Genomic DNA, 17,987 nt, shown 5'->3' on the forward strand with positions numbered 1-17,987 from the left:
ACAGAAACATGAAAGATGTGAAAGTAGGAGGAATGGAGGGCTGGTTAATGGTTTTTATTTTTATGATACAAAGCGCTTTGCATTGCCTTGTTGCTGAAACAAATAAATCTGATTGATTGATTGATTGATTGATGTTGGAACACACGCAGGACTTGAACCAGTTACTCTGAATGCAAACACAATGACAATACATTTTGAGTTCAAGTTTATTTTTTTTTAAATAGAACAATATGTATTTATGAACAGTTACATGTAAATACATGACGTGGTTAATTTCTAGTCTAGTGAGGCATCTTTCAGTTATAGGATCTTCGCTCTGCGGCGGGCTGTTCGTAGTGAGGCATCTCGCACTCAGGTTGTCGTCAGGATGGCAGCAGGCAGCGTGTGGAGGTCACTGGTGAGAGGAAAATGTTCTGGACGTGTTGGAAAGTCTCTGCCGGTGGTTCCGCCGTAGCTTTGCGGGGCTGTGAGGGGTTCGGCGGGGCTGTGAGGGGTTCGGCGGGGCTCTCTGTGGGAGACCGGAGCTTCCGGGTCTCTGTTCCGGTTAGATCAGGGTTTGGACTCCACTGTTAGCCTGCTAGCTGTTAGCAGCGGTGTTGCGTCCTTCAGCAGATGGTCGAGAAGTTCCCGCAGCTTCATCCAGAAATCTTCCCTCGTATGTCTGGGGCGCTTAGCCGGATCATGCTGCTCACTGCTCTGCCAGTTTGTTTCGTTAATCCTCGGAACCACTGGAACTAGAGACTGGGAGCTAGCTTAGCCTCACCGACACCAGACTCCCTTTAAAAATGACTCATTTAAGATTTCCTTCGAGTTGGACTGAAACCTATACATAAGATTTAAAGGGTCAAAGGTCAGGAAAAGAAGGTGGGGTGTCTGTTCATTTCGGCTGAAACTGAACGCATCACTCATTAAAACACGTGAACAGGATGTGACGTTTAGGTGTAGCAACAGAGCTCCTGTTTGAACCTTGACCTCTCAGTGTAGGGCAGAGCTTTAAACCAGGGCCCATCATTGTTGCTGGGCGGCCTTCCCCCCACCTGTTGCTGTGCACTGCATGCCAGCTGGCTGAAAGATGGCTACTAGAAGTTTTGCCTCCTTCGCAGTAGAGAGAGGTGTGAAAACTGAAGGAGCTCATTTCTCTGCTCTGTTGGTGAAACATGGTGTGAAGCTATCGGAGCAGACAGCCTGGCTAACTGAAAACAGCTGCTAAATCCATTCATTGTTCACATGGTTTCCCATAATGTCTGTCCGGTTCTGACTGGTTCTAATGGGATCTGATCCGATGCCGCCGGTCTGCGGGTTTCTGGTCCCAACCTGAGTTCTGCTGGAAAGTTCTGTAGAAGAGGCGGGTATTAATAGAGAAATAATTGATTTGATGTAGAGAAACGGGAATAAATGATGAAGAATTCACAGGGTGTGAAACTGTTTCCACCAGGAATCTGGAGGTTTTCCAGTTTGAACGTCTGTCGTTCCTCCATCGTGAATCTTCTGGGAGTGTTAAAGTTTAACTTCATGTTTTTAGTTTACTGTGTTCTGATTGTTTTTATTATTATTTATTATAATTCAACATTTTTGGCGCCTGAAACACAAAGTAATAAATAAATCATTCAACATGTGGCTTTAATGAAAATCTCCACAGGAATGTTTGATTTATTAACTGATTGGTGTTTTATGAGCTCCTTCCTGTCTGCTGCAGGTGAGCCAGGTGATGGGCGGAGCCAACAGGAGGCCGGCTGGCTCTTCCTTCTCCAGAGGGGTGAGTGAACCGGGTCTCAGACAGAACCTCTCTGTGCTGTCCTGCTGGAGTCTCCTGGTTCTGGTCTGCTGAAACGGAACCAGGCTCAGTCTGATCTGGGTCCAGGCGGTTCTGAGGCCGTCCAGAGGAACTGATTCTGGTTCTGTTTGGTTCCAGATGCAGACGGTGACTCTGATTCCAGGGGACGGCATCGGCCCGGAGATTTCTGCTGCCGTGGTCAAGATCTTTGACGCGGCTAAGGTGAGTCGGCGCCGGACCAGAACTGGGCCGCTGGATCCAGAACGGAGAACTGAACCGAGTTCTCCCCTGCAGGCTCCGGTCCAATGGGAGGAGAGGAACGTGACGGCCATCAAGGGACCCGGAGGGAAGTGGATGATCCCTGCAGACGCCAAAGAGTCCATGGACCGCAGCAAGATCGGCCTGAAAGGTTCTGATGCCGCTAACGATGCCGCTAATAATGCTGCTACGCTGCTGCTAATAATGCTGCTAACGCTGCTGCTCCTCCTGCTGCACAGATTTGTGACACTTTTCTAATATGAATTATTATAATGGCGTTTAGCTGCACAACTTTACAAACTCGCTCATTCGTGGCTGTTTTCACGTTTTTTACGCTGCTCAGATTAGTCTGGATGTTTGCAGTTTTCTGGAACGCAACGCGAAGCTCGACGTTATTTAGAGGTAAAATATTAACCCGGCGGGACGGATCATCCGGACATGATGGGCGGGGAGAGTCTGACTGAAACTAACCGGATGTCAGACTTTAGAAATAAAAGAAGCTCAAAGCTGCTTATAATAATCAGACTTGACAACAAAAACTCAAAATACTTCCTGTTTTTCCACCAACAAAATGCACATCTCCCTCCATTGTTTGTTTCTGTTGCTGCTGATTCTGTCGCATAGAGGAAATGAAATGAAGTTACCAAAGAAAATAGTACCAGTGATTTGGATAAGTACCTAAAGTCTGACTACTGGATGTGAATTGGCAACGTGTTGGATTTACTCCTTACTGAAAAATGTGGTGCGACTGCTAGCGCACTGCGGCTAACGCTGATTCTGCCGCCAACGACGCGGCTGATGCTGCAGCGGACACTAAATGATGCTGCAGTGAAGTTGCTCCTGTTGCTGTTGCTGTGTTGCTCCTGTTGCTGTTGCTGTGTTGCTCCTGTTGCTGTGTTGCTCCTGTTGCTGTGTTGCTCCTGTTGCTGTTGCTCCTGTTGCTGTGTTGCTCCTGTTGCTCCTGTTGCTCACCGATCTGGCCTCTCCTCCTCCAGGTCCTCTGAAGACGCCCATCGCCGCCGGTCATCCATCCATGAACCTGCTGCTCAGGAAGACCTTTGACCTCTACGCCAACGTGCGTCCCTGCGTGTCCATCGAGGGCTACAGGACGCCGTACACAGACGTGGACCTGGTCACCATCCGGGAGAACACGGAGGGCGAGTACAGCGGCATCGAACACGTGGTGAGTGGTAGGAGGAGTTAATCCACCTCGGACCTTTGTGGTTTCATCTTGGATTTCTTTTCAACCTCTGACTCGGTTCTGGTTCCTTTTAGACCCATCTCTCTTTCTGATCCCAGCCCCCACATCCTGATTCTGCCACCACCATGCTCCTCTGTGAGCAGGCTAATGTTCATGCTAGATAACCACAGGGAACTGAATATAAGCTAACTACCTGTGGGAGCTATGTATTAGCAGAAGCTAATGCTAGAAGAAGGGAAGCCTTCAGTTCCTGCCGGTTCCCCCTCCAGTCCATCAGAACCCTGACCGTGTGGTTCTGGTCCGGTTGTTCCAGATCGTGGACGGCGTCGTTCAGAGCATCAAGCTGATCACGGAGGACGCCAGCAGACGCATTGCGGAGTACGCCTTCGAGTACGCCCGGAACAACCAGAGGAGCAGCGTGACGGCCGTCCACAAGGCCAACATCATGTGAGGCTCCGACCCGGTCGGCTTCTCTGCGGCTCTGGAGAACCGGGCCGGACTGATGTGGGTCTGCCGTCTCTCTGCAGGCGCATGTCGGATGGGCTGTTCCTCAGGAAGTGTCGGGAGGTGGCCGAGAACTTCAAGGACGTGAAGTTCACGGAGATGTACCTGGACACCGTGTGCCTCAATGTGGGTCCCAACAGAACCGGTTCTGACCCAGATCTGGGAGACGCCTCACCTTTAACCTGTCCCGTGTTCTTCCAGATGGTTCAGGAGCCGACCCAGTTCGATGTCCTGGTCATGCCCAACCTGTACGGAGACATCCTCAGGTCAGCCACATGCCATCGGCCAATCAGAGGCCTTCGATCTGAGCGCTGACCTTAGGTGACCTTCTGACCTTGTGTTTCAGTGACCTGTGTGCCGGTTTGATTGGAGGACTGGGAGTCACTCCCAGCGGGAACATCGGCGCCAACGGAGTCGCCATCTTTGAGTCGGTGAGAGCCTCAGAATCATCCAGTTCTGATGGCGGCCGGGTCGGCTGTCCTGGTGGTTCTGGTTTCAGTAACCGGATCCACTGGGTCTGGGTTTCAGGCAGATTTTATAGATCTCACTTCATAGATAGATTATTATACTGTAGAACAGACGCTGCAGGACAGGCTGCAGTTACGTCATGCATCCACTAGATGGAGCTGCACTAAAGGGAATGTCAACAAAACGGTCCGACTCGGGTCGGCGAGGAGAGCCTGCTGTGAGTGAACCGGACCTGTGTGTGTCCTGCAGGTGCACGGAACCGCCCCGGACATCGCGGGCCTGGATCTGGCCAACCCGACCGCCCTGCTGCTCAGCGCCGTCATGATGCTGCGCCACATGGGGCTGCACCAACACGCCGCCAAGATCCAGACGGCGTGCTTCGGCACCATCAAGGAGAAGAAGGTGAGGCGGTTCTGACGGGTTCTGGGGCTGCTGGTCATAATGATTTGATCGATCACGGGTTGCTGAATGTTGCCGTGGTAACGAGTGCTGCTGCTGTTCCAGGTGCTGACCAAGGACTTGGGAGGAAACTCCAAGTGCTCAGAGTTCACCGCTGAAATCTGCCGTCGAGTCCAAGACCTGGACTGAAACCAGGGGGCGGAGGGGGTGGCGCTTGATGTCTCCTCTGAGGGGGCGGGGCTGCGTGACCCCTCCTCCTCGGTGGGGGCGGGGCTTCGTGACCCCTCCTCCTCTGTGGGGGCGAGGCTTTGTGACCCCTCCTCCTCTGAGGGGGCGGGGCCTCGAGACTCCTCCTCCTCTGAGGGGGCGGTGCCTCGTGACCCCTCCTCCTCTGAGTGGGCGGTGCCTCGTGACTTCTCCTCCTCTGAGGGGGCGGGGTTTCGTGCCTCCTCCTCGGTGGGGGCGGGGCTTCGTGACCCATCCTCCTCTGTGGGGGCGGTGCCTCGTGACCCCTCCTCCTCTGAGTGGGCGGTGCCTCGTGACCCCTCCTCCTCTGAGTGGGCGGTGCCTCGTGACCCCTCCTCCTCTGAGGGGGCGGGGTTTCGTGCCTCCTCCTATGAGGGGGCGGGGCTTCGTGACCCCTCCTCCTCTGAGGGGGCGGGGCTCCGTTACCCCTCCTCCTCGGTGGGGGCGGGGCCTCGTGACCCCTCCTCCTCTGAGGGGGCGGGGCTTTGTGTCCAAAGCGTTCACATCTAGGATGATGCACAAATGAAACCTGACCATGAATGAGATTCACCCAAATCGATGACATCGGCTCGTTGCTGTTGCTTAGCAACTGTTTTAACATTAGTTCTGCATCAGTGCAGCTCAAGTGTCTTATTTATTGTTTCTACTTCCTGCTCTGTTCACTTCCTGCCTGCAGAACCACAAATATAAACGGTTCGTGAAGAAGAGGAGTCTGGTGTGTTTATTGACCGTCCTCTTCATCACTTCCTCTTCCTCCCTGAACAGACGGTTCTGATTGGCTGACTAGTCAGTCATAAAAGTAGGAAATTTAACACAAACTGATTATAAGTGAAATACTAATGAATGTCTCATTCAGTTACATATTTAGATCATTTGTGTGCATCGAATCATTATTTCCAGTTTTTATCCGAGTGAAAAACGTGAATCATCTTCTGATCCATCTGTTCTACAGGTTCTCAAACTTGGAGAGATAAAATAAAAAACTACTTTGAGTCATTAATTAAATGCGTCATGAATAAAACTTCAAATGTTATAGACAGAATAATGAAAAGATGCTTTTATGTGTCATAGTCGCGTTGCGTGGATAACGCTGCTCTGTTGAGCTGATTCTTTAAACCCAGCAGGATCTCGGCCGTCCAGATCTCGGCTCCTCAGGTCCAGCCTGCAACTTGTAGATGCTTCCTAACCCGACCGACCGGCATCAATTCCCTCAGAGCCTGGTAACGAGCCGCCCTTTGGATTCAGGTGTTGGAGCAGGATGCAGGTTTTAGCCCTGGACGGCTGGATCCTGACCGACTGGTCTACAGTCTGCCAGCTGCAAAATCCTTTCAACAGAAGGTTTCCATGGTTTGCCATGATTTTCCAAACTTCAGGCTGAACTAGTGGAGTGCCTCAGGATTAGCCCCGCCCACATCCCCACAGCCCCGCCCACATCCCCACAGCCCCGCCCACATCCCCACAGCCCCGCCCACATCCCCACAGCCCCGCCCCTTTTGTCATGTCCTGTGGTGTGTGCTGTTTATTTTTCATCGATATAATATATAATGATCTATATAAATATACAGTTTATTTATAGATTATTAATTTTTGTTATGGATTCTGCAGGCGCCTTTGTTTTCTGTTTGCTCTCGTCAGAGTAAATCGGTAAATCATCCATTTTTGAAGACAAACTGTGTGACGGCCTGATCGATCAATAAAACCAGCACAATGCAGACAATTGGACAGTTTCATTGACAGTTTTCTTTAAGGGCAAACGAGTCGCCCAGCCTGTGCCGGTCCAGCGCAGCTCAACACTTTTTATTGTCATGTTTCGGGCTGAAGTTCAGGGACAGAACTGACTCGTTTGGTTTTAATCTTCAGAATAAATGGTCCAATCGTACCGTCTGGCTGAATGATTTCCACGACCCGTTACATTCGCTGATTAAATAAATATCAATGTATATATTTAAATAGAATAATAGTTACTGCAAAGTGGCAGAGCATTACAAGAACGGAGAACGGCTCTCGGTGAGGCTCCAGTCCTGTTAATAGTAAAGAGCCGTTCAGAAGAATTGGATCGTTTGTGARCGTCACATCGYTGTGCTGCAGACTTTGGACACAGTGTTGTCCCATACATGCAACACGTCAGTCAAAACCTCCGCACCATAATTCAGGGCAGTGAGCAACAACATTTTCTCAGAGCAAATGCAATGTGTCCCTGTACAGCTAGCTGTGCTAACATCACCTCCACAGACCTTACCTTTCTTTGAGCCGGTTTTCTAAGTGACACTAAAAGCTGGATGTAGTCCCCACCGTCTGTCACATCCATATCTGATTTATTTAACAAATTCTGTTACTGATGATCAGACAGACATCTTCTCTGTCAGACATCTTCACTCAGAGGAAACCACTGCGCACATCTTGGAGCTCCGCGTGTGAGTGACGGGGGGGGGCACATTAAAACCCTGAACTTCACATTTTAACAAATCAAATAAGTGCAACGCGACTTGGATGTAACGAGTAACGCAACAGCTTTATAGAAATGTAGTGAAGTAAAAGTCTAAAGTATCCATAATTAAATGTACTGAAGTACAGTAACAAAGTAATTGTACTTTTGTTTTTACCATACTGTACTGTAATTGTTCTTTACAGTACTGTAAAGGACAATTTTCTTCATGGTTTCATTAATGATGAAACCATGGCCCGTTTGGCCCTCCATACTAAAAACGTCTTTCAGTCCGTCCGCCAGGGGGCGGTGCAGCGCACCTTAATTAGCTGTTGCAGCAGAAGAAGCAGGAACAGGAAGTGGTTGTCACCTCCGGCTTGAAAGCAAAGCTGAGGCTCGGACCCGGACGGACCCAGCGGTTCCGCTGCAGCACCATGGACGTGGAGGATGAGAGCATCCTGGTGTCCGTCTTCACGGACAGCTTCCCGGACAGCTGGAGGGACAACCCGGACTTCTCGGCTTACTTGTCCGAGCTCAGCGCCTGCGGCCTGGAGAAACTGGGCCGGGAGCCGGAGCGGCTGGCCGAGGAGCGGAACCAGATCCTGCAGCAGACCCGGGAGCTGGCCTTCTCCAACTACCAGACCTTCATCCGAACCGCGGACTGCACCGAGCACATCTACCGGGATTTCGGCCGGGTGGAGGGCAGCGTGTCCCGGCTGCTGGACAAGCTGCCCCGGTTCGGAGAGAGGTGCAGGTCGGTATCGGTCCGGGTGGAGGCAGATCCACTGTTTGTTGCTTTAGACCCAGTCTTGGTTCTGTAGAACCTTTGTTGACCAGGTTTACTGCGGTTCAGTTCCAGAGACGGAACCACTGAAAGCCTGAACATGTAGCAGTGATGCAGATTAGAGACACCAGGCAGTGCAGGAATAAACCAGACTCATTTGTCCGGTTTGAGAATTCAGAATGACCCGGATGAGAAACATCCAGGTCATCCGAGGGGCAGCAGCGCTTCCGGAGTAGGAACCTTCCACACTGACCAGTGTTTCCTCAGGACCTTCATGACGGAAGCGGAGGAGATCGCCGTCAGCCGGCGGATGAACAGCCTGACGCTGAACCGGCACACGGAGATCCTGGAGATCCTGGAGATCCCGCAGCTGATGGACACCTGCGTCCGCAACGGCTACTACGAGGAGGCGCTGGAGCTGGCTGCCTACGTCCGCCGGCTGGAGAGGAAGCACGCCGCACTACCTGTGATCCAGGTGAGAATGGGCTGTGGACGGCAGCCCGGCTGGGACACGTCTCCATCGCTGATGGACGCGGTTTGATGTTGCGGTGTCTCCTGCAGGACATCGTGCGGGACGTGCGGCAGGCGGCGCAGCTGATGCTCAACCAGCTGCTGCAGCAGCTGCGCTCCAACGCCCAGCTGCCCGTTTGCCTGCGCGTGATTGGCTACCTGCGGCGGATGGACGTGTTCACGGAGGCGGAGCTCCGCGTGAAGTTCCTGCAGGCGCGCGGCGGCTGGCTGAGCTCCGTGCTGGACGCCGTCCCCGATGACGATCCTTATGTTCACGTCACCAAGACGGTGGAGGCGTGCCGGGTTCACCTGTTCGACATCATCACGCAGTACCGCGCCATCTTCTCTGACGACGACCCGCTGGCGACCGCCGCGGGTCCCGCGGGCGCCCAGGGCGAGGCAGCCATCTTCCACGGCTGGGTGGCGCAGAGGGTGGCGGAGTTCCTGGTGACGCTGCAGAGGGACCTGCGGCGCGGCGTGGGGCCCCGGCTGGACTCGCTGCTGGGCCAGTGCATGTACTTCGGCCTGTCGTTCAGCAGGGTGGGGGCCGACTTCCGGGGCCAGCTGGCGCCGCTCTTCCAGCAGGTGGCGCTGGAGGCCTTCCAGGCGGCGCTGCAGGAAGCGACGCGCCGCTTCCAGGAGGACATGAACCGCTACACGCTGGTGGCCCTGCCGGTGGCGCTGGGGGGCGCCCTGGCCCCCGTGGCCCCCGGCATACAGCCTGGTACCCTGCAGCCCCCCACCGCCCTGCTGGACTTCCCGCCGCTCGCCTGCTTCCTCAACCACGTCCTGAGCGCCTTCAATGACCTGCGGCTCTGCTGCCCCCTGGGGGCGGCACAGGACGTCAGCCGCAGCCTGGAGGACGTCCTGAGGACGGTGAGTGTGAAGGTGCCCACAATAAGCCACGCCCCTCCCAAAATCAGAATTACATAAAATGATTAATAGTTTTACTGGATGATCAAAGTTCTTTCCTCTTTTTGGATGCCATATTTCCACATTAACTTTGAAAGCCATTTATTGCTTTCTATTTTTACTGCCAGTTTTGGCAGGATGGGTGCTCCATACATTTGTCACTTTTTGATTTTCCTCTGCTGCATTGAATTGTACTGTCTGCTTTATTTCTGTTGGGTCCTGGTTCTGACCGTCTGCCCCTGCAGGTGACCCGTATCATTGTGGCGTTCCACCGGGCCGAGCAGTCGGCCTTCAGCAGCAGAGAGGAGGATTTGTTTGTCCAGTTCTGCTCGTCGTTCGCCGACGACCTTTTGCCCTTCCTTACCCGCTGCCTGCAGGTTCTGTTCCCTCCGGCCCAGTTGGCGCTGGTTCTGGGTGAGCGAGCGGCCCACAGCATCATTGTTTTCAGTGAGAACCTGGAGGAGTGTTGTGGGTTCTGATCCAGGCGTCTCTCTGCAGGTGTTCCTGCGTCTCAGCTGCACAGGTACGGCGGTTTGGGCCGCATCGACGTCTCTGACATCCTGCAGCCTCTGGACTTCATTCTCCCTCAGAAGGAACCAGAACCAGAACCGCTGCTGCCGGAGCAGGGCTCGCTCACGCAGCCTGAACCAGAACCTTCTCAGCCGGGCCGCACAGAGACGGCAGCAGAACTGGGGGCTGACGCAGAGTGACGGGCCAGAACCAGAACCTCAGCAGGGTTCTGATGGACTTGCAGAATCATTGTGGGTGACGGGATCTTGAAGTGCAGCTGTACCAAACCGTCAGAACCGAACTTTCTGGGTCTGCAGTTTTCTTCTGTTCATTAAAACATTAGTTGTGAGTCTTGTTGTGTTTTACAAACTGCCACCTGGTGGCCAAACAGCAGAACTACACAGAAACGTTCAAACCAGGTTTAATAGTAACAACAAAGTACTGGGAGGTTCTGATCCAAGAACTGAAACGGGTTCACAAAGTACTGGGAGGTTCTGATCCAAGAACTGAAACGGGTTCTAGAAAAGTCCTGCAAGTGAACCCAGATGTTCAAGTTCAGTTCAGAGTTTGAAAATATGAGCAGAAGGCAAAGGGAAAAACAAATTTCATGATCTGAAACCAAAGTCCAGAACCGAGCCGGACCTGGTTCCATCACTTCTTGAGGAACTTCCTGCGGGCGGCGTTGGGGTTGGCTCGCCTGCGGCCGGCGCCGCTCTGCCCGTCGCGGATCTGCAGGTTGGCGGCGCGGCTGTAGATGTCCTTCTGGCAGAACGGCGACGCTCCGGCCACGTAGTCCGGGTCGAACACGTCCGTCTTCTGCCGGGCCTTCCTGGAGAGACGCTGCTGCGGGAAGCGCTGGTCCTCCACCAGGTGGGGGTTGGCGGCGTGCTTCCCGCCGCGAGGCAGCGGCAGCGAGTGCTGCGGACAGGACGCACAATCAGGGTTAGCACGCCGCTTCCTGTCTGAGGAAAGGCTACCAGAACCGGCTGTGGAACCACATCTGGACCTGCTGAAGGAACAACACTCGCTCCCCACCAGCTGGCTCAGTCCTCCAGACCGTAGAACCAGAACCACTGGGTTGAATCAGCTGGCAGAACTGTGGTTCTGGTCCAACTGGACCCCTAATTTAACCTTTAACCCTTCCATCCAGCAGAATGTGGCCTGACAGCCTTTGGCCCCAAACCGGTTCTGAGAACAGTAGAACCTGCAGGTGGAGTTTGACCCACCTGGAGGTTCTACAGGGGTTAAAGGTCAAAGCATCTCACCCTGGTTCCTCGGGAGTTCATGACCTTGGGGTTCTTGGAGAAGTGCATCTGGATGCTGCCGTCGTCGCCAACGGTAACCGCCAGCTTCTTCAGGGTCTGGTTGCCGCAGTGAGGGCAGAACGCTTTGCTCATGTTGCTGGTCGTCCTGGAAACCAAGCCGGAAACCGGGTCAGGGGGCACACACCCGGCCCGCAGGCGGTTCTGCTACGACTTACCTGAAGCAGGCGTGGCACCGCAGGATGTAGCTGCGGGCGCGGCGGATCACCAGGCCGCCAACGGACAGAACGTGGAGGCCCATCTGGATCAGAACGTTCTGCAGACAGAGATGGGTCAGAGGCGGACCGAGCAGAACCAACCGAGCAGAACCCACAGACTCACCTGCATGGCGAAGTCGGTGGTCAGGCACCCCACTCTGACATCAGCCGCCTCCGTCCAATCAGACGACTCCATCTTCACCTGCCTGATGTTGCTGGGAGTGATCCAGCCATCATCATCCTCATCGTCTGATTGGTCCTCTGCCAGCCCAGGCCCCGCCCTCCTCTCCTCCACCTGGGACGAGGCTCCGCCCACATCCTGTAAACTAACAGGTCAGTGGCTGCTTCCCGGAGGAATCGGGCCCAGCAGAACCGGGTTGCTGATGAAGACTCACCAGGAGGGCCAGCAGGTCCTGGTCCACGCTGGGAACCGGGTCTCTCCAGAACCGGAAGCTGCTGAAGTCTTCGTCCGTCTCTGAGGACGCCGGGATGTCTGGCTGTTGGACCGGCCCGGTCGGACCCTGACGGAACAGAGCCAGAACCGGTTAGCACCACAGGTACAGTGGATCCGTCTGCAGAACCGCCACCCACCAGCAGGTCCAGCAGGTCTCCCTGGAGGCTCGGCAGCGGCTGCCTCCAGAACTGGAAGCTGTTGAACTGGTCCAGGTCCGCCTGAGTGGATGGTTCCGACCGAGTGTGTCCGGCATTCGTAACGTCCACGGTTCTCTGAAGAGACGGAAGTGAAACTCAGATTTCCAGAACCAGGACCAGAACCAGAACCGGCCTTGGTCCGTACCCTGGAGGGGAGGTGGAAGCCCGCGATGTGGACCGGAGCCTCTGGGTGGCGCTGTGTGCTCTGGATGGTCACCTGGAACAGAAGAACGGGTCAGAGATCTGGACGGGTTTTACCAGTTCTAAGGGGAACTGGGCCGGTACCTTCAGGTCCGGTTCCGCCTTGAGGTTCTGCGACCCGACGTACTCCAGCTGCAGCTGGTAGGTCAGAGCCAGAACCTTGATGTCGGTGGCGGACAGGCTGGGGTAGTCGCCCGTCTTCTTGGAGAACTCCGTCACTGAAACCGGGTCAGAACTTTACCAGAGGTTCCAGACCAGAACTCTGAAACTTTACCAGAACTTCACTCGGGTTCTATTAAGCCGTTTTCGCACTGCAGGGTCCGGCACGGGTTTGCATTAGAACTCCCGACCCGGTTCCACCCGGCTCCTTGGAACCACAAGAGCTGTGGTTCCAATCGGACCGGCCAAGCGGTGCTGCTCAGTCAGCAGCCGATCGGGTCCAGCTGGCTCTCACTAAACTGTTCTTACTGTATGTCGTACAGAGCGCTCTAATATTTTTAATATGCGATGATTCCTCCCAACCTTCTGCTGTCATTGGTCCCATGATGAGGTCATGATGAGGTCACGATGAGGTCACTATGAGGTCACGATGAGGTCATCGTTTCCTCCTCTGACTCGCTGATGAACGAGTTCAGAATCAGCTGATTGGTCAACGAGGACAGAGAAAGTTTCCCGCCGCATCTCTGAGGAAAAGCTTCGGCCGCTGCATCGAAACCATGTTTAGTTTCAGACATGAAGACGTTCGGCTTCGATGGCCTCAGTTACACAACTGGGCTGCAGTTCGGGCGGAACCGGGCCGAAGCGGGCCGGGCCGGACCCTGAAGTGCGAAAAGGACTTTGGTGACAGTTTGACCAGCATGACAGGTTCTGCTTTAGATAACAGGGTTTAGAAAAAACTCCATGACCTCCAGTATAATTTTCCATGACGCCGGTTCAACAGGTTGAGGAAGAAAAGTATGACTGAAAGACCGAAACCCACCAAGTTGAGCTACCCGCCTTGCTCCCCACTCCAATGAGGCTTTGCATGAATTATGGAACTTCTGCTGCAAACCAGAACCACCATTTTGTTTGCAGTTAGCAACTCGCTAACCAGCTTTCGTAAGAAGTTTCAGGCTATTGACCTCATTCCTGTGGGGCTTCCTGGGGAAACGATTATGGGTGTTACTTCTTACTTCTAGCGAAACTATTTCATTGTAATGTAGTTGTTTTTTTTCTAATCTATGTTCATGGTAGAAGTTAATTCTCTTTTTGGTTTTAATACAATACTTAGTAAAACTTGATCACCGTCTGCTGTCAGAGCTGCTCAGTACAGAGGATGTAATTATGAGTCTAATCAGGGGAGCGACAGGAACCAGATCGTTACGTTTTGTAACGGAGTGAATTAGCATCGCTGCTAGCAGCTGCTTCTCTGAGGAGCTGACAGGAATAAAGACAAAGCAGAGAAGAGCTGAGATCTGAGTTGTTCCGACAGAATGAAACACCAGAACCACACAATGTTAGCTTGGTGTGATGTGCATTTTGTTTTTAGTTTGATTTAAAAAATAATAAAGCTCATGATCTGAGTATTTGTAACTATATTAACCATTTGTAACTATTAGGGACCATGTCTCTCTGCTGGCCTGGGAACGCCTTGGGGTTCCTGGAGGAGGAGCTGGAAGACGTGGCTGGGGAGGGAAGTCTGGGCCTCCTGAAGCTGCTGCCCCGCGACCCGACCCCGGAGAAGATGGATCTGAGTATCTATGATTGGGCCTGGAAATATTATTTATAAGACCGCAGCAGCTGCGCTCCAGATGTTACGCATCAATTGAATCTCTAGAACCGAATCACACATCTACCTATTGGGAGCAACTTGCCACTGGAAAGTGTCGTAAGATGCCCTGGTGGAGCTCGGATAACTGCTGTGCTGTTCATGGCTGTTCGCTAATAATCAGACGCATTTAGTTCATGGCTGTAGCAAGTTCAAGGTAAGCCACATCAGGAAGCTACATATGCTAGTGCAGGAAGCTACATATGCTAGTGCAGGAAGCTACATATGCTAGTGCAGGAAGCTACATAGGCTAGTACGGGTAGCTACATATGGTAGTGGGGGTAGCTACACATGCTAGTGGGGGTAGCTACACATGCTAGTGGGGGTAGCTACACATGCTAGTGCAGGAAGCTACATATGCTAGTGGGTGTAGCTACATAGGCTAGTACGGGTAGCTACATATGCTAGTGCAGGAAGCTAAATAGGCTAGTGCGACTTGAAGAAATGGCCGCATTTCTTCAAGTCGCCATCCCTCCCCGCAATAGCTGTAGGTTGCGGTAAACCGATATTGTCACATTTAAGCTTTGATCGCTGGTGTTCCCACATATTTTATAGCCTAAAAGCTCTGACGAAAGCCGGTTTGCGTCAGGGTAACATGTAAACAAATGGCAGTTCCGGTCTTGCGGCGGAAGTCGCACCCATAATTCACGCAAAGCATCATGGGGCGTAGGAATAAGGTGGATAGAATATGTGGAAACACCAGCTAGCTCAGCTTAAATGTGACAATATTGTTTAACCGCTACTTGCAGTTGCTAGAATATAGTGACTTAAAGAAATGGCCACAAATAACCCGCATTAGCATATTAGCTACTTCGTTGACTCAGAGGCTTCATATGCAGATGCGGGTTTTCTTCCGTTGTTTTTTGTCCACACAATGAATCGAGCGCACATAAAGCACTTTGGGTTGTCTTTTCAAGTTTAGATTTTTTTTGCCACATTTCTTTTGTATCCTATCGCTCATCACATAAACACTGCCAGAGAGAGACGAGCTGCTCACAACCACGATCCTCTACTGAGCAGCTCTCTGCTAGCATTTAAGGCCACTATTTTTACTTAATATTGTTCAAAAACTGAAAAAAGAGATGTAACGTCTATCATGAATATAGATGAGCAAAAACCATACAAATTACTGTAAATACTGCTACTTCCGGTGGTCACCGGAAGTAAGACCCATACTCGTTTCCACAGTATGCCTCCCAGGAATAAGGTGGATAGAGCATGTAAAAGTGTAGTACAGGAAACATAAAGGACAAAAATGTGAAAATTAATTCCCGGGTCCACCATGTTTACAGTTCTGGTACTGGCGGGTTTTCCGGTCCGGTGTTCTGTCAGAGCAGCAGACGCTGTCACATAGTCACGCTTAGCTTAGCTTAGCATAGCTTAGCTTAGCGCGAACTCACGGCTAAATCTGTCAGACACGTCATTACCGCATGTTAACCAGCAACATAGAATCATGACGTAGCTCGTCATACGTTTTTCTATCAACAGTTAAATGGCATCCTGACTTAGCAGTTAAGTAGGTTACCGAGTTTTACACGGTGTGTTGTAGTTGACCGCAGCTGTATCCTGCTTTAAATGCACGTTTGAAACCATGACAACGCCTGTATATCTCCAGTTATCATTGAAAACTATTTAATCAATTATTTTCGTCATAACTTGTTGCGTATGCTGAACTGACGACTCCCCTAGACGGTCAGACTTCTTAACGCGCATGCGCGGGCATGCGTACTCGCTGCTTTTCTGTAAAAGATGATCTGATAGAACACCCGACCCGGTTCGGACGTGTTTTGGGTCGGGTAGCAGTTCGGGTACGTACCGGTTCTGATGTGCTCCGGGTTCGGCTCTCTGAAAGTCAGGTGGTACGGCAGGACGGCCAGACTCCTCCGGGTGGTTCTGTCTCGGATCTCGTCCAGAACCTCCCGCAGGGTGTAGATGTTTTGGCCGAACTCCTGCAGCGGAAACCAGCAATTCATCAGCTCTGACGTCACAGTTAAAGCCCCTCATGTTGCCGTGGTAACACGGCCTGATCTCAGAGCACCTGGTACCAGAACCTGTCCCAGCTCTGTTCTGGTACCGCTGTGACGTAGAACCGAACCCCGTAAAGCTCTTGGTCCGGGACCAGAACCAGCTTCGAGCTCAGCGGGTCGAGGCCAGATTCGGTCCGCTCAGCAGCGTCTGCTCCCCTGCCGGAGCTCCACCACCAGCGGCCCACCCAGCAGCGGCACACTGACCACCYGTGCTCCCGGATGGACTCACCTGCAGCGGGGCTTGCTTTAAAAACGCTCCAGCGTCCGCGACAACATGCTCCACCAGGGTCGGCGCCATCTTGGCTTGGGGACCAGCAGCTGCAGCGGCCAATCAGAGGCGAGAAAACAGTCATCTGACGCCTGAGTGCTTTAAATACACCACGAGTGTCGGAATTTTGACCACTTTGGTACTTTTTACCTTGTCGAGCTGATCTGAAAGGTGTTCAGGTGGAAAACATAGGAAAGGTATGTTCCTTTAAAGCAGATGTATCCACCGTTCGGTCCTGGATGAACTATTCTGTCAAAATTTCATTTACTTTTATAACTGTAAATAATTCAAAAAAACAACAAACAATTATGTAATTAAATGATTAAAACTCGAAGTTAAAACCATAAGTAGTTAATAGCAGAATGTTCCAGTAATCCTTTCATAATTCCCTTGCAGTGGAAGGCAAGGGACAAATTTAAATAATTTTAATAATTTGTCATCAAGATCTACAGAAAGCTGCTGTGACCCAGTTAAATGATCTGAAGCGGAGGAACCCGCCGCCATTGAACACATCACCCCAGCTCCTGAAGGTCACGTGGCGTTGTGTTGACAGTGAGACGGGAAGGAAAGATGGCGGCGCGGTGGAGCAGCGAGACTGTGGTGGTGGAGTTTCGGGACGCTCAGGTGTGTGATTGTTTGAGCTGACAGGAACCGGGGGAGATCGGAGCTGCAGAGAACAGTTAACCTGCAGAACTGAACGCAAACCCGGATTAGTTGGGTTCGGTAACGGACCGAGCCAAGCCGCAGTATCTGCAGTTGTTGATCTGAATGGTTCCGATCACGTGGTTTCCTGGGGAGGAGATCATTGACAACTTTCAGTCAACGTTGACTCACCTGCCGTCTCCCCTGCGTCACCACAGCAACCACATCCAGTATCCAGGATGTGGTTGCTGTGGTAACCATGGTGTGCAGGCTCATTAGTTTGAATAAAACCAGATTTTACCACAATTTTCAGCTGCAGGCAAGAGGACATAGCTGCCAGCGGGGCGGCCATGTTGGATTGCAGGTCAGGGCTGGTGGGAAGCTGACCTCTGACCTAGGGCTGAGGGATATAAGGAAAATCTAATATCCTGATATATTTTTGCTATATCACGATACACAATATATATCACGATATTCTTACATGAGCTCCAATGTTTTTTTAAACTAGTCTCCTTTAGACGTAAATGTAAGCTCATATAAAAAGGAGTGCAGTGTTTTGCTATGAAACGTTACACTATGACTAGATAACAAGGTGAGAAATAAGTTTTAATAAGTAGGTCAGTTATGCTTGACTGACCTACTATCCCACAGCACCTGATGTGCTGTGGGATAAGGTGTGTTTTGGTTCAGCTTAAAAATAAAAAAGGCGATCTACACACAAACTGACAGATCATCAGTAAAGCAGGTGTTAAATGAGCTAATCAGCCACTGCTAAGTTAGCGTGGCCAGGGGCGCTGCCAGGAATCCTGGGCCCCTGACTAAAGACCAGTTTGGCCCCCTGACCAGCTGCTGTTCCAACGTTTTGAGTCTAACTGACCCAT

The 17,987-nt window shown here is 52.0% G+C and overlaps 4 protein-coding genes across 5 annotated transcripts in view; 3 read left to right on the top strand and 1 right to left on the bottom strand.

The window, feature by feature from the left end:
- Window positions 1-302: 302 nt before the first annotated feature.
- Window positions 303-4,811, top strand: LOC103460078 (isocitrate dehydrogenase (NAD(+)) 3 catalytic subunit alpha). Of its 2 annotated transcripts, none has more exons than XM_008402069.2 (11): window positions 303-397; window positions 1,697-1,756; window positions 1,913-1,996; window positions 2,069-2,183; window positions 3,028-3,215; window positions 3,547-3,680; window positions 3,761-3,863; window positions 3,939-4,003; window positions 4,084-4,168; window positions 4,455-4,607; window positions 4,710-4,811. In XM_008402069.2, exons 1-11 carry the CDS (start codon window positions 368-370, stop codon window positions 4,791-4,793), a joined length of 1,101 nt encoding a protein of 366 aa, XP_008400291.1. In that variant the 5' UTR covers window positions 303-367; the 3' UTR covers window positions 4,794-4,811. The 2 variants fall into 2 exon arrangements, with proteins under 2 accessions (XP_008400291.1, XP_017158606.1); XM_017303117.1 differs by lacking the exon at window positions 303-397 and adding an exon at window positions 482-1,345.
- A 2,535-nt stretch (window positions 4,812-7,346) lies between these two features.
- cog8 (component of oligomeric golgi complex 8) lies at window positions 7,347-10,340 on the top strand. Its single transcript, XM_008402070.2, has 5 exons — window positions 7,347-8,029; window positions 8,327-8,534; window positions 8,621-9,445; window positions 9,727-9,895; window positions 9,980-10,340. Exons 1-5 carry the CDS (start codon window positions 7,710-7,712, stop codon window positions 10,189-10,191), a joined length of 1,734 nt encoding a protein of 577 aa, XP_008400292.1. The 5' UTR covers window positions 7,347-7,709; the 3' UTR covers window positions 10,192-10,340.
- Window positions 10,341-10,396: 56 nt separating this feature from the next.
- Window positions 10,397-16,589, bottom strand: nob1 (NIN1 (RPN12) binding protein 1 homolog). The gene is made up of 10 exons (XM_017303106.1): window positions 16,426-16,589; window positions 15,986-16,118; window positions 12,447-12,580; window positions 12,307-12,378; window positions 12,102-12,236; window positions 11,906-12,031; window positions 11,635-11,829; window positions 11,472-11,569; window positions 11,257-11,401; window positions 10,397-10,909 (listed from the first exon to the last, which is right to left on the bottom strand). Exons 1-10 carry the CDS (start codon window positions 16,492-16,494, stop codon window positions 10,643-10,645), a joined length of 1,374 nt encoding a protein of 457 aa, XP_017158595.1. The 5' UTR covers window positions 16,495-16,589; the 3' UTR covers window positions 10,397-10,642.
- Window positions 16,570-17,987, top strand: part of wdr59 (WD repeat domain 59) — a 21,889-nt gene continuing 20,471 nt past the window's right edge. Inside the window, exons 1-2 of the mRNA XM_017303087.1 lie at window positions 16,570-16,661; window positions 16,909-17,088. Of these exons, the coding sequence (XP_017158576.1) occupies window positions 17,035-17,088 (54 nt within the window). The 5' untranslated portion in view covers window positions 16,570-16,661; window positions 16,909-17,034. The remainder of the gene's footprint in view (window positions 16,662-16,908; window positions 17,089-17,987) is intronic.

The sequence above is a fragment of the Poecilia reticulata genome, unplaced genomic scaffold (assembly GCF_000633615.1).
Source record: "Poecilia reticulata strain Guanapo unplaced genomic scaffold, Guppy_female_1.0+MT scaffold_181, whole genome shotgun sequence".
Lineage (NCBI taxonomy): Eukaryota > Metazoa > Chordata > Actinopteri > Cyprinodontiformes > Poeciliidae > Poecilia > Poecilia reticulata.

Bases quoted from the DNA above. Each gene is read 5' to 3' on its own strand.
- LOC103460078 (XM_008402069.2), top strand. From the start codon at position 368: ATGGCAGCAGGCAGCGTGTGGAGGTCACTG. The intron at 398-1,696 runs GTGAGAGGAAAA...TGTCTGCTGCAG, and splicing joins GCAGCGTGTGGAGGTCACTG to GTGAGCCAGGTGATGGGCGG. The intron at 3,681-3,760 runs GTGAGGCTCCGA...GTCTCTCTGCAG, and splicing joins GTCCACAAGGCCAACATCAT to GCGCATGTCGGATGGGCTGT.
- cog8 (XM_008402070.2), top strand. From the start codon at position 7,710: ATGGACGTGGAGGATGAGAGCATCCTGGTGTCCGTCTTCACGGACAGC. The intron at 8,030-8,326 runs GTCGGTATCGGT...GTGTTTCCTCAG, and splicing joins CGGTTCGGAGAGAGGTGCAG to GACCTTCATGACGGAAGCGG. The intron at 9,896-9,979 runs GTGAGCGAGCGG...GTCTCTCTGCAG, and splicing joins CCAGTTGGCGCTGGTTCTGG to GTGTTCCTGCGTCTCAGCTG.
- nob1 (XM_017303106.1), bottom strand. From the start codon at position 16,494: ATGGCGCCGACCCTGGTGGAGCATGTTGTCGCGGACGCTGGAGCGTTT. The intron at 12,581-15,985 runs GTACGTACCCGA...ACCCGGTTTCAG, and splicing joins CCCGGAGCACATCAGAACCG to TGACGGAGTTCTCCAAGAAG. The intron at 10,910-11,256 runs GTGAGATGCTTT...TCCTGTCCGCAG, and splicing joins TGAACTCCCGAGGAACCAGG to CACTCGCTGCCGCTGCCTCG.